The sequence below is a fragment of the Lytechinus pictus genome, chromosome 15, assembly GCF_037042905.1.
Source record: "Lytechinus pictus isolate F3 Inbred chromosome 15, Lp3.0, whole genome shotgun sequence".
Lineage (NCBI taxonomy): Eukaryota > Metazoa > Echinodermata > Echinoidea > Temnopleuroida > Toxopneustidae > Lytechinus > Lytechinus pictus.
In genome coordinates this window covers 14,323,647-14,338,264 of record NC_087259.1, presented here as the reverse complement: position 1 = coordinate 14,338,264, position 14,618 = coordinate 14,323,647, and the positions used below count along the sequence as shown (strand labels likewise).

Genomic DNA, 14,618 nt, shown 5'->3' with positions numbered 1-14,618 from the left:
GTAAACAAAGCAGGCCTACAGCATTATTAAAATGTCAGTACAAACATTTCTTTCAGAGTGTGTCTTCAATGGAAAATAACCTCATTCATTTTCATAAATTGCCACCATTAATTTTTTGCCTAATATAAAAAAGTTTTGTATCATAGATTAATATCCTTCTGTAGGTAATTCATCATTGCACAATATCAGGATCAAGATGTGTTTACATAATTTTTTTCTTTTCTTCAAAAATAGACACATGCTTTTCATCACAAAGTGAAAACTGTTGTGATTATTCTCTCATCATGGTATCATTTTCTGAGATATAATCAAAACTGTGTGATGAAAATTTAAATATGGTAGCCCCCAAACAATGACTACGCTACTATTGAAATTTAGCAGTCTGATTTTGAGGTGATTTTTTTTTAAAGTTCTACATGTCCAAGCAACCCTGTTTGATTTGATATCACCTCTTTTAGCAAATATTCTGTTGAAAATAAAGAAAAGACTGAGCAATCATAAACAAATGAATAATCAAAACAAAGAATAAACTTCAGGTAGTTGGAAGCCATGATAGTGTGGAAATCGGTGGGAAATCACATAAGGCAAAAGATACTGTACTGTCCTGCATTAACCCAAGCCATGAGGGTGCTTATCCCCCTCTGCCATGGGCGACAAGAAGCCTAAGGGGTGTGAGCTTTTGAATGATAAACCATGCATACTAATTGAAGAGAAGAGCATAAACATACACTGGTTAACCACCACCGTCTTGAATTATTCAAATCCATGTGATTGAACTGAACTTCATGTGGTTTTATGTTGTTCAAGCCACACTAGATTGAACTATGTGGGATAGCATGCATGCATGGCCGCAAGCTTCTTGAGTAAACTTCAATGAGTCAAGTGTCTAGGTTTGGAGAGGTCTGTAAGCTGTCGTTGGCTCGTTTCCAACCTTGTTATTGAGCAGTAATGCTCAAAAGTTTTCAATTTTGTTTTCAATTTTTGTTAATTCAGTTCTGCTTACATATCATTTTTTACAAGATGTGACAGACATAAAGTTTAACTGGTGTTATATTTAGCCTGATTAGACACAATAGTTTTGAGGGGCTGACTGGAGTGCAAAAACATTACGGCCCCTGAAATTAAATTGTATCCACTGGATCTGTAACCATTTTAAACTCAAATGTGTTCTGTACATTCCAGCCTTTTTTCAAAACAAAACTTTCTAGTCTAATTTGATTAATTTGAGAATAAAATAAAAAGTTTAACCATTATGAAATTCATAATGTCCATAGGAACTATATAAAAACAATAGGTATATATGAATGTGATAACAAAGATGGTATTGTATGGAGAAAATGAAATTTAAAATTATGCAAACTTAAGAGCTCTATGAAGCTATACCATGGGATTTGCTATAACTATAAGAAATATGTGTATACAGTATATGATAGTTTTGAAACTTTGATCTTTCTTTCTTTCTTCTCTACAGTCTATAGCATGGTTGATAAGCATTGGATTCTCTCTTGGGTACGGCTCTATGTTCTCTAAGATCTGGATGATGCATTCCTTAGTTACTCAGGAGAAGACAGATAATGATGATGGGAGGAGGAGAAGAAGGAAAGTCAGCCTGCAGGTCAGTTGATATCACAAGATTCCCCCCCTTCCCCATCTCTCTATTACACTCCAATTCTTCTTTTCTTGTTCCTGTCCTCCTTTCCCTCTGTACCACCCATTTCTTCTTGTTTACTGTTGGGGTATTGTTTCCCTCCACCTCCCTCTTCTTGTTCTTCCTCTTTTTAAAAAATAATTTTTTAGTTTCTGTTTCTTCCTTTTTACTAATTCTTTATCTTTTTTTAATCATTCCTTGTTTTCCTTCGTCCTCCTCTCCTTTTACCCTTAAAATACATAAACATATTGTGCTCACAGAACAAACACTTGAAACAAAACAAAACAAAACTTTAGTTAAGATATGACCAACCATATTATGCCAGTACCTTTTGAGCATATATCAACCTACAGTGCCGCTCTCGGTAAACTTGACACTTCGTCGCGGGTGTACGTGTAGCGAGCGCGGGAAGTCGTGAGCTAAACGCGGGCAGCATGTCTGAGCGAGAGGCACACGGCCAATGAATATTTCAATGGTCCATTTTAACAAGTGGAATAGCGCCCCCTTACGCTGAACATTTGCGAGCGCAAGCTGTACGTGGCCCTCCCAACGAATTGGCCGGCGCACCCCGGCCGCCAAGCAAGGTGCGTATCGATATCGATAAGCAAGTGCACTGCACACTTGCTAGCTGGCGCTTGTTGCGGCTCGGTACCGCTCAGCGATTCCACTTCCAACTCTATTTTCTAACCCTATTTTTTGAATTTTGTAGTATTCATTTAACTTCTCATCTTTCTTTGCGAAGATTTGTGATTGTATGTTTTAGATTTTTTAGATCTCCTCCTTTAACTCTCCACGTCATTCTACCCCCTTCTTCTTTTCTATGTGCTTGGTGTGTAGGGTGACACGACATTTGCTCCGGTTTTAAGAGGGCATAGGGTTATTTAGGATTGTAATAGTTTTGGGGTCAGAATAATCTAAGGGATACAGGTTTAATTCGTTTTGGAGGTTGGATTTTATGTTTGGCTTCACGTGCAGACTTTCCATCGGAGCAATTGTCATGGGAGCAAATATCATGGAACCGGTATGAATATAGTAAGGAGAAAGTTCTTAATTTGAATCATGTTTATGATGTAGCATTGTATGTAAGATGCTTCTACTTAATCTGTTTACATGTAACTTTGTTAGAGCATAAGTATAAGAGAACATAACACGATAAACAAATTAATAACATTCAACCAAGTCAATAATGCCTATTTTCATACCCTCTGAAATAGTATATGCCACATTGACTTTCAAAAATCTTAATTTTCAATGTTGACATATTAGTATTTTTTTATTATTTTTCTTACTTACCTTTTCAGAAGAAGAAGAAGAAACCTGTAGTAAAGGTATAATTTGTTTTATTTTGCTTTATATATGCCATCACTAATATCCATCTAACCCAAGAGTCTTTGGTAAGCTCTGTGCTAACTCTAGGGTACTTAAATAAAGATGCTGGCAAAAAAATTGACGTAATTCGAGGTGGATAATACAAGTGGAGGGAGTCATAATAATAAATTGTTAACCCACATTTTCTAAGTTCAAGTGAATGAGTATGCTTTCCAGGAAGTACTACAGGAGCCCGTCTTACAAAGACTTGCGATTGATCCGATCAATCGCAACTATGGAAAGCCAGCAAAGTCAACATATGAAATTAATGTTTGCTCAAATTTTTTTCTAGATATGAATGTATATCCATAAATTCATTGATTTCTTGACAGTTCGGTGTGTTCTCCTTTATAAACAAAGGACATTTTGCAAATTTCCTGTAGAAAAAATCATGACACTGATGGATTTCCATAGAATTATGATTGATTGAATCTATCGTAACTCTTTGTAAGACGGGGCCCTGAACTACTATTGAAATAGGCCAAGGCAAATTGGGTAGATAGCATTATATATTTATAGATATGTCTATCTGAGTGAAAATCAAGTGGGACAGTTTAAGAGCAGACAATAAAGACATTTGTGATGCACAAATGTCTAAAATTGTTTCATGTTGCAGAGCATTGTATGTAGTATAGATATGCCTATTCAACGATAGGTATATACCTAAATTGTTAAGATTACATTGAGGTATCTTTCAGTGCACACATTGCAACGGATGTCCTTTTCAAAATTTGTATCAATGTGCTAATTCATGCTTAAAATCTGAATGATGAGCTCACAAAATAATCATTCCATTGAGCTATTTTGTTGAAAGATGAAAATCATGAAACAGTCTGGCAAGATCTGTTAAAGTTACAATTTTATCCCTAAATTATGTGGGAGCGGGGATATTAGTTCAAGGTTGTGTTTCAGGAAGAAGTTTTTTACAACATTATAACGGTTTGAATTTGCTTTGATTTGCTAGAGCTATCATGATTTTTTTTATAATCATGCAATCATTAATTTTTCAGGCTTCATTTGACCATATTCATTATAAAATGTTTGAAGTGGCTTTTATTAAACATTATTCTTCACATGATACATACGAACATAATGCTAAAACAACATGGTAATAAAGTGATGTGTTATGTGGTTTGATCGGTGAGCTAACTCGTAACGTATTTAACGTTAATATCATTTACATGTATCTTTCTTTCTTTAATACATATAGCATATAATCTTTTTCATATGCTAATTTTCATTGTGCTTCTTTTGTTTGAAACAATGAGACAGATAAATTAATGTTTGCTTTAGGTAAATTGAAATGATTTGAATGAATATAATGAATTAAATAAAATTTATTCAAACTAGATGATTGAACACAATATTGACGAAATGATTTTAATGTAATTTTTAAAGGTGGAATTAAAATGAACTGAAATGAAAGTGCAGACAAATTCAAACAAAATAAATTAATTTGAATTATATATACATAGCGAATTGTCCTCTGCAGACTTTTTATGTGGGTATGATATTAATTTAGTACAGGATATTCTCTCTGGCTCTGACAAGTTTTCTTCAAAAGGAGGCATAACTCTGTGTTATATCATCTCTTATGTGTTTTTGTGCATAATTGATCCCAATCTATCTTCATGGCGTTTGAAATGTTATGTAATATCAAACTATTCAATCATGACAGATTGTTTGAAATCTGAACTTGTTGGAGACTGAGCTTGCAAATATATACAGAGGCTGGAGTCTTGTGAAAATGTGTGTTAATGCATAATCAGCCATTCTTCAACAGGTTTCTCTTTGTAATACAATAATCATAAATGTGTTTTCTTTGCAACATTAATGTGTGTGAAGTGGTTTTGTATCATATTCATTTATCTAATTGGTGTGGTGTCTGAAAAATTATTCAATATGTATCAAAGTATTTTGAAGGGTCATATTATAACATATCTCATTACTTTCCCAGTAAGTTTATTTTGCATACAAGTGGTTTGCCATGTCTGGACTATCACCAATATTAGTAATTTAACATATTGCTTGCTGTTTGCTACGGTTACAGTTAGAACATGATACAAACAAGATAAGACTGATGCACATGACATTTTCATTTCAGCTTGTTGTGATTTTTGTATAAATTTGGTAAACATTTCATACATCAAGAATCCAAACATGATGTGCTTTAATTTCTAATCTCATTAAAAGAAAGTGAACATCAAGTCACTCATGATTAGTAATTTTATTGTGTCATCACCATGTATTTTAATAATCAGGTAAAAATATCAACTTTGATATTCCTGAATTATGCTTCTTATCATTGGATTATTTGGCACTGATTCAACTATCTTCACCAATCTAGCATCATCTCTGTCATCAAGAACACAATAATAATTTTCATCATCATCATAATCTTGAGTATTATCATAGTTAAAATCATTATCATCATGATTATAATCATGATCATTATCACCATCATGATCGCAATCATGATTATCAACATCACAATCATCATCCTTATATTCTATTATTATGATCATAATTGTGATCGGCATCACCAACACCACTACCAGCACCACCACCAGAGATATCATCATCATCATCATCACCACCACTACCACCATCCCCATAACAATCATGACCACAATCATCACCCTTACCTCCAAAAATAAATCACTATAGTCTTTCAAACTGACAATATGGATCGCCTTCATCCATCACAACTACTACCACTAGCCATAGTCCCACAAGGATCCTAACTATCCCCTCTCATTCTCACACTACCTTTTCATTTGCTTGTCTTTCTACTATCAGAAGGTGAACACCTTGAAGATGTATCTGACAATAGGGATCATATTCATCCATCTCAACTACCACCACTAACTAGTCCCACAAGGGTCCTTACTATCCCCTCTCATATTCACACTACCTTTTCATCTGCTTGCCCTTCTACCAGCAGAAGGTCAACACCTGGAAGATGTACCTGACGATAGGGATCATCTTCCTCCTGGATTCCTCCATCATCTTGGTCTGGCAGCTGGTGGATCCCATGTACCGCACGGTGGAGAACCTCCCCAAGGAGACCTTCCCGGAGGAGGACCTGGAGGTTGTCCCTCAGCTGGAGCACTGTACAGCCAAAAACATGTCTATTTGGCTAGGTAAGGTTTGCTCAAGTGGTTCCATGGGAGGGCTAAACACTATCAAGAGATCCAATTTCGATCCTGAGACCTTTCTGTTAATAGCTTGAGCACTCTACAGCTAATAACGTATCTTTAATATTGGCTAGGTGAGATTTGATGAAGTGGTTCCTGAGGAGATTAAAGCTATTGGGTTATGGCTTTAAGTCCTAGCAAAATAGACCATTGTTTAATCCATAGATAAGGCCATTAATACCTGGGTTGCTATTGAGCCAGTGACACGTCCATTGGGCTAGGTAAGGTTTGATCTAGTGGTTCCAGGAGAGATTAAAGCAATGGATTTTATGTCTTTAAGTCCTATCCAGAGATCCATGTTTAATCCATAGATAATGCCTTTGATACCTGTATCACTTTTATTCCCACAATACTCTACGCATGTTTGCCTATCTTTCCGATGGTAGTACACTTTCCAAGACATTAAAATTCTACTTGATATTTAAGATTTGTCTTGGGGGAAAGGAAAAGTGTACACCCCTCCCCCCCCAAAAAAAAGGAGTTCTACTACTACAAATACTACGCTAACTGATTCAGTAAGATTTGATTAGGAGGTTGGGGTTGCGCCAAGGGACCTATTTATTTAAGTCTTATCCTAGATATTCATGGTTAATCTTGAAGTGGTCCTTTATATACTAAGGGCATTTGGGCAAGGTAACAGAACAAGGTAGTTTTATATGGCTAAGTAAAGATGTGATTAAACAAAAGGACCTATGGTTTTAAACCTTGCAAGAAAGATCTGTGTTTCATCCTGTTGTGGGTCTTAAAGAGTCCAAGTAACACTTTTCTTCGTGATGATGTGATCAAATTTTCTAAATGAAGACTGATAGCTCACATTCAGATTTCCGCAAATAGTTTATATTTTTAATCGTATTCAACTGGTTGGCTGATAATTCTAAATTCACGTTTTAGCACTTATTGAACGATTTCCAATTTGAACCCACATTGGTATTAAGCGAACTCGTCCACTGTTAAATAAAATATTCAACAGATGATGGATGAACTCAACATCCTTTTTTCTTGAGACCACACTAGAATATTCAATGAATGAATGAGATCTGCTTCTCATATTGGATCTTTAAAGGCATCAATCACACTGGGATTTAAATGGTATTTTGGTACAAGTCTTGAATATTCATTGAAGAATTTGACGAGGGTTAAGATGTCAAAGGAAGGTTTTAACAGATCATCTTGTGCGATTTAGTAATCCTCTGTATACACATGATACCGCATTATTCACTTGGTTTGAGCTTGTTTTAAAGATGTGTGATGTAACTCTGGAAAATGTCCCAGTTTTGAGAAGTATGCAGCGGTGGATCCAGGCTGGCTGGGGCACAAAGAGGCATGCGCCCCTGTCATATTTGAGATTCACTCATTGAACGTACACTTAAACCAAGAAAATTGTCATTGGCGCCCTTTATATTTTCTAATGTGCTCTTTCCACCCCCTTGAAATCTTGGATCTGCCTCTGGGTACCGTATATGATTACTAATCAGTAAGTTGATAGCGGTTTATTAACAATTGGTCTTATGACAATTCGTCCAATTACCATCTCGTCTACTATCATTTGGTCTACATGTACCATCAGTTCATCCACTATCCACATGGTCTAATTGCCATTTCGTCCACTCACTATTTCGTCTGATGATTGGACCAAACGATTATTGGACCAAATGGTTGTTAGACGAAATGTTGATGGACTAAATGATGTTAGACCATGTAATGAATGGACGAGGTGGCAATAGGCGAATTGGCAATTTACGGTTGACAGCATTTACATAAGTATTTAGATATATGTGGATTATTTCAATTTTGCCTTATGTCTCTTTGGATGATTGATATTGAGAGTATCAATAGTAATTGCATTTCTTCCAAGTTAAGTGCTTGTAAAGCAACTGTTTCTGTTTATGGTAACTCCCGTAGGAACTTGACAGCTTTTGCTGATAACCTACAAACAACAGATTATCTCCTCCCCCTTGTTTTCAAACAGAAAAGTAAAAATTTTATTCAAATACTTTTAAAGAAATGCAAACTTAATTTTCACATTCCTCTCTCCTTTTGTCTCCTATTCCTTCTTTTCAGGTATCTTATATGGTATCAACGGCCTACTTTTAATATTCGGTCTTTTCTTAGCGTATGAAACCCGTAACATGACGGTACGGGATCTAAATGACTCAAGATTGGTTGGCATGGCCATATATAATGTTGCTGTAAGTAATCTCATCTGTATCACATAAATTATATATGTAGTCTATATCATCAGAGAAGGATGTTTTACAACTGACACTCCTATGTTATATTAAGATGTTTCATTTGAATCTTCTTTCCCCCCTTTTTTAACTACATAAAGAATCATGGGGGGGGGGGGCTGACACCCCATGCTGCCCCTGTAGCGCAGCCCATTTGAGTATGATGTACATTTTCTATAAACCAAATCATATTCAAGTGTTCTTGGGCATTGGGCTCAATGGGTTCATGGCTCATCTGTAAATTTCTTCACCGAACGGAGTAAAAAAAACTATTGTCTGACCTAGCAACAGATGTGAGCCACGCATTCATCTTTGTCTCAAAGGTATGCATGACATGTGATACTATCTAGCTAACAGGTCATTGTCTAACCTAGCAACATTCATCAATCATGCATTCATTGAGGTTTAGTGTCCCACCATTATTAGAAAAAAAATTCCTGAAGGTGATGTCCGGACTCATTATTCTGCATTTGCTTTGAATACTTTTGGTGTAGATAATCCCTTATGAATGGGAGAATAATTACCATTGGAATTCAAAAAACCAGATGGTGGCTTGCTTACATTTTAGCCATTTTCACTTTGAATACCTTTTGTGAACTGGTCATTGTGTATTCAAGTCTACTTGAGGAGAGAGGTTTATGTAATGAATTCCTGATTTGTTGTATTCATGAATACATGATAAAAGATTCTCACCTCCTCTCTGCCTATTGGATGATATCACTAAAGTCTATTGTCAAACTCATGTTTATGCATGATATTTGGGAAGTTTATCGTGACGTGGTGGTTTCCTCTCTAACTGTCAAAAAGTTTGCTAGTCATTTGCTGGAGTATATAAGAAAGGCCTTGCTTGCTAATAGGATGGAGGCAGTGAGCAAGCAAGGCCAGTGTACAGTGACACATATAACAGAACATGTGACTAGTCATGTGATGATGATGTCATTACATAATGATTTGACTACATCAACATAACAATAAACATGCACAACACAAGACTCTACAACATACCATAACCCCAGTTAACCTTTATGCTGTATGCTGGCCTTGTTTATTATCTATTTATGTCAGCCCTTTTTTCGGCTGACATGAATAGGTGATTGCTAGTGGGCTGCGTTTTCAATTCATCAGCAATTTATGCTAATTAGATTTGAATCAAAGATTCAAGTGTACAATGTATGTAGGTAAGAAAAGGTAGGCTGCATTTGCTTTTTCATTCTGGTAATTTGTTTTAATTGGGGTTTTCTTTCATTTACAAATTGAATTTGATGAGTTTTTAATCTTGCCTGCTCATTAAGATTTTGAAATGTCTTTCTTGCTTTTCTCTTTCTTCACACTCTCTATGTCTCTGTTTCTTTTTTTTTATCACAGGTATTGTGTATTATTACAGCTCCAGTCACATTAATCATTAAGAGTCAAAATAATGCCGTCTATGGCTTCACTTCATTCACTATTGTCTTCTGCTCAGCAATTACGCTAGCACTCATTTTTATACCAAAGGTAAGTTGTATAAGGTAAAATATTGAGCAGTAATTAATAACATTTCACCAAAAACTAAAAATGTATAGGAAAAAATACAAAAAGAAGTGAAAATAAATCTAACAATTTGACTTTGTAGAGGTGAATTTGAAAGACTTTATGAAATACCCACCAGTTGTAATGGAATGTTAAAGTTCTTTCATGTACTGGATAGGCTTTAATCCTCAAGAATGAAACTATGAAAATAATCAGCAATCTATTAAATTGGTTTGGAATAGACTATTCTTTAACCTTAAAAACAGAATCTATTTGATTTAGATTTCAGTGTAGACAATACATTGGAAAGGGTAGTGTTAAAGCATGTATTTAAACAACCAGTTCATCTACTTATGTCTAATTTCACCACTTTGTCAACATTTTTAGTTAGGTTGTAATGTTACACATTTCTAAAAGCATTTAGAATCCAAATTTTACAAAATATAATTTAGACCAAATGACAGTTACAACAAGTGAGTATTAGACCACTTGATTGTTAGACCGATGGTAATCCAACCAAATTGATAGTATGGTGTTGGATGATCTAAGAGTATCTGCATGCAGATGAATTGGATACAAGCAAAATTGAATGGTAACATTACATGTGCTCTTATGACAATTACTCCTAGCTTGTTTCTCTGAAAATTTAAGGTGATGGTGAGAGTTTTTAGAATCATATAAGGGAGTAGGATGAAGGTTACGTCAAGGTTTGAGGCTCGGGTTTTTGTTTGGCTTAACTGTCCTATATTCTCAAAAGAGCTTTCAATAGTACCATGATACAAGACTGGACTATGCAGATTTCTTGTATTACCCTTTGCAAAAAGTGTGCATTTATAATAGGACTTCTGTGAGTGTATGCAACAAAATAGGTGTTATTTCATGCAGAAATCTACATGGTCTATGTTATTTCATGCAGAAATCTACATGGTCTATGTTTTTGATCCATGGTATAATTAAAACCTCTTGAGAATACGGGCCAATGTACACATTGTCGCAGGAACAAATGTTAAAGAACCCAACATTTTGTCTGGCCTTTTTTTATCATATAGGTGGTATCTATTGCACATAATCCTAAGGGCACATATAATAAGAACACTCAGGGCCTAACAGCACCATCCAGGGAAGATGAAGAAAAACATACAAGATTATCAGCAGAAAATGATGAGATCAAGAAACATATCAAAGAGGTAAGGTCTTATTAAAGATCAACTGAGAGCATTCTTATACAGTGCCTCCCAGAAAAAAGGAAACCGGGATGCCCACATATTTTTCCTTCAAAGGCAAATTAATTATTATATTTCGTTTACATCGTACAATTCAATTATTCCTCTACATTTTGATACCTAATGTGACGAACACTTCATTAATGAGCAAGACGAGTTAGAAATTTTAATGTCAAAATTAATTTTTGCAGAAAAATTGGATAGGATTGATTCGTGATACGACAGTCATGCTTATTTGATGATTCACTCATTAGCATTTCTTTTGTATTTGTTAAGTTTCTTTCACTGATCCCTGAAATGAGTGGGGATTCAGATTAACACGTGAGTGTCTGATAGGCCTCAATATTTATTGCCATGTGTGAATGATTTGCTAAGCTAAGCTAAGCTCTCAAATTCAAGATGAGATCCCACTCTTACCATAAGTATTAAATTCATAGTTGTTATAAACATGTTTAATAATTGTGAAATCTATATCTGAAAAAGGGTTTCCTTTTTTGTGGGACGCACTGTATAACTAAATTTTCTTTATAAAGCGTTTATCCTTAAGATTATCTTCTTTTCTTCATATTTCCCGTAGACTCTGCTTTCCTTAGATATTGGGGGGGGGGTGTAGCCCCTCCCTTTTGTAGTTTGAGAGTACGGTCAAACCTGTATTAGGGGGCAGATCCAGGGGGGGGCTGAAGGTGCGCTAGCCCCCCCCCCCATAGGATTTTTTTTTTAAAGAGACAAATTAACCTTAAATATAGGTGAAAAACTTTATTGACCTTAAATTTAGGTGACCTTTTTTTTTTGCTTGTCAAATTTGTGCTTCCCTTGGGTTGCCACAATGGACAGGTTTCACTGTGAAATGATATTGTTTTCTACTCAGATGATAAAGCCCCCACACCGTAAATTAAAGATCTTGTCCTATGTCCCTCCTCCTCTAAACCTCAAACTGAACCTGAGGATGATGGTGTGCCTTAAGTTCTATGGTTTCAATTCTTATTCTTCCTTGTGCTCAGGATTCACCTTCTATTTAACTTCTTCAATTTCAAATTATCAGTTGTGGCACAAGTGTTCACCAACAAACCTTTAATGATAATGAACTTTAACTTTGATGTTGCATGCATGATGAAATATTTGTTATATATCAAAATTTGTTTGTCATATTCCACACGCTCTCTTTTCTTTTTATGTGTTTCATGGGATATCTTCCGCCAATAGCGAGAGGACAAGATCAAGATGCTTACGGATAAGATCCAACAGAAGACTCGGTCAATGCCAAAGGGCGTGTTATCTCCTTCCTCTTCCTCGCCGGGCACTGCCCTACACCAATCAACCCCCACCACTGCACAAAGAACAAGGACTTCCCTCAGGGTCACTGATAAGATCACACCCCCTCACCTCTCAATGGAGGACAGTGCGTATGCTTCCATGGCCGCGCCCACCACCGTCACGCCCAAGCTGATCCACGGCGAGAAAGTCTCGGGCATCAACGAGGACGATCTCTCAGAAACGTACATCTGATGAACAGAGACTTCACGTGCAAGAATCGCTTTTGGTGTGGACATCCCTGTCCCAATGGGGTGACTTTTTGATGCAACACGACGCCAAAGTTGTATGGATGCGGGCCTTTCTTAGCTTCCAGATTGTAAATTCAAGGAGGATGGTGGTGCCATCCTGTAACCCCAGCGGTTTGCCTTGATGATTATGAAGTGATGGGTTTGAAGAGAAGAGTCTGAGCTATCTTGTGATGTGAGACTACATGTGTTGTCTTGCCGGGTTTAGTAAGCTTTTCCATCAATGCCCTGTGAAAGGATCCATCCAGAAGCAAGAACATTCTTCCTGGCCGATGACCATGAGGTGAAACAACTACTCCTCTTGTTTGAAGTGCATCATCAAGAAGCTTCCGGAGATCATTTATGAGATAAACTCATGGTTGCAAGCAATGTGAGCCTGGAATAGAATCTGGATACGCACAATAGAAACTGTCCCAATGCGAAGGTGGGACATGATCTAGATAAACAAAATATAAGCCTCAGGAAATGCCCTAGAAGTTTCTTGGTCAGTCATTTCATACTGCAATCATTGAGAGACTCTGGAACTCAGAGAACTTCTTTCAGGGGGAAGAGTTAAGAGTATTGACCTTATTTGAGTATCACACTGAAGACCAAAACATTATTTATAATCAATACTCCAGTATACGCTGAAGAAAGTTTTATGTGATGACCTCTCAAGTTTTTTTTCATCACAAGGTCCTTAGAGGCAATGGGCAGTTACTACATGGAGTTTTTTTTTTTTTCCTTCAATTATTGAACCTTCAAATTTCATTGTAAAAATAAAATGAACTTAATACTTTCAGATAAGCAGATTTTTTTTTACAGCGAGTTTAACCTATTTGTTCATTTTTGGAACAGTGAAATGTTATGTATTTAATAAGACGGCTGAAAGTCAGATGCCCCGATACTCAATCTTGGCTATATTTTTTAGGTACATGTAGTATATCACATGTCCTTTCTTAACAATTACGATGCAGTTCAACACAGATATTTGGGTTATTCCATTTCTGTTTGGTCATTTTATATTACCACATTTCTCAGTTTCTAGTCCTAAGGTTTAAAAAAGAAAAAAAATGTGCTATAATTGTCTTGCACTATAAAGTTGACCATGATATTTAAAGAAATATTCATATAATTGCTAGCAAACTGATTTCAAATCATAGATCAGTCAAAAGTATGAATAGGTGGTGTCTCTAAAAGTGAAAACTGACATCATCTCTACTAATTTAGGATATTTGAATAAAATTTAAAAAAACATGTAAACTAATAAAAATTATAAAGAAAGTATAACAATGTAATTTATGAAAGGAAACTCTCAAATTCACAAATTTCATCAAAGATGTTATTCATATCCTACAGAACAAATGCATGGACTTGTCTGACAAAAACTTGATCATCGGAATATATATAGAGACTAGATTTCATACAGTATATATGGCATTTCTTTATAATATATTTTGTTATCAGATATTGAAATGAGTGATTGATTCAAAGTGGCAAACTTTCAAACAAAATACAGCAATATAGCAAGCAAGAACTGCACAGCTAAGTTTAAATGTCTATTGTACATATTCTGTACAGTTTATATAATATAGCCTATGATCTAAACTGTGTTGACAAATAACAATTCTGTAAATATGTACAATGAAGATATGATGTTGATGTGGCAAGTTTATAAGGAGATGAAATTTTGACAGGATATCTTGCACTCTCATCCTCATATTGTTTTCAGATGAACTGAAATAACATATATTGGGCCTCATCTTACAAAGAGTTACGATTGATCCGATCAACCACAACTATTGAAAGCCAGCAATGTGAACCTCCAAAAATGCATGTTTGTTCAAATTATTCTCTAGATATTTCTCCTTTTTTTTTCTTAAAAATTTAGTGTACTTCTATTTCTT

General features: G+C 35.6%; 1 protein-coding gene across 1 annotated transcript in view; it reads left to right on the top strand.

The window, feature by feature from the left end:
* The window catches only part of LOC129277315 (gamma-aminobutyric acid type B receptor subunit 1-like), a 50,595-nt gene extending 36,639 nt beyond the window's left edge, over positions 1-13,956 (top strand). Inside the window, exons 9-15 of the mRNA XM_064109998.1 lie at positions 1,472-1,615; positions 2,950-2,976; positions 5,958-6,159; positions 8,275-8,402; positions 9,807-9,935; positions 11,000-11,137; positions 12,377-13,956. Of these exons, the coding sequence (XP_063966068.1) occupies positions 1,472-1,615; positions 2,950-2,976; positions 5,958-6,159; positions 8,275-8,402; positions 9,807-9,935; positions 11,000-11,137; positions 12,377-12,679 (1,071 nt within the window). The 3' untranslated portion in view covers positions 12,680-13,956. The remainder of the gene's footprint in view (positions 1-1,471; positions 1,616-2,949; positions 2,977-5,957; positions 6,160-8,274; positions 8,403-9,806; positions 9,936-10,999; positions 11,138-12,376) is intronic.
* Positions 13,957-14,618: the final 662 nt, after the last annotated feature.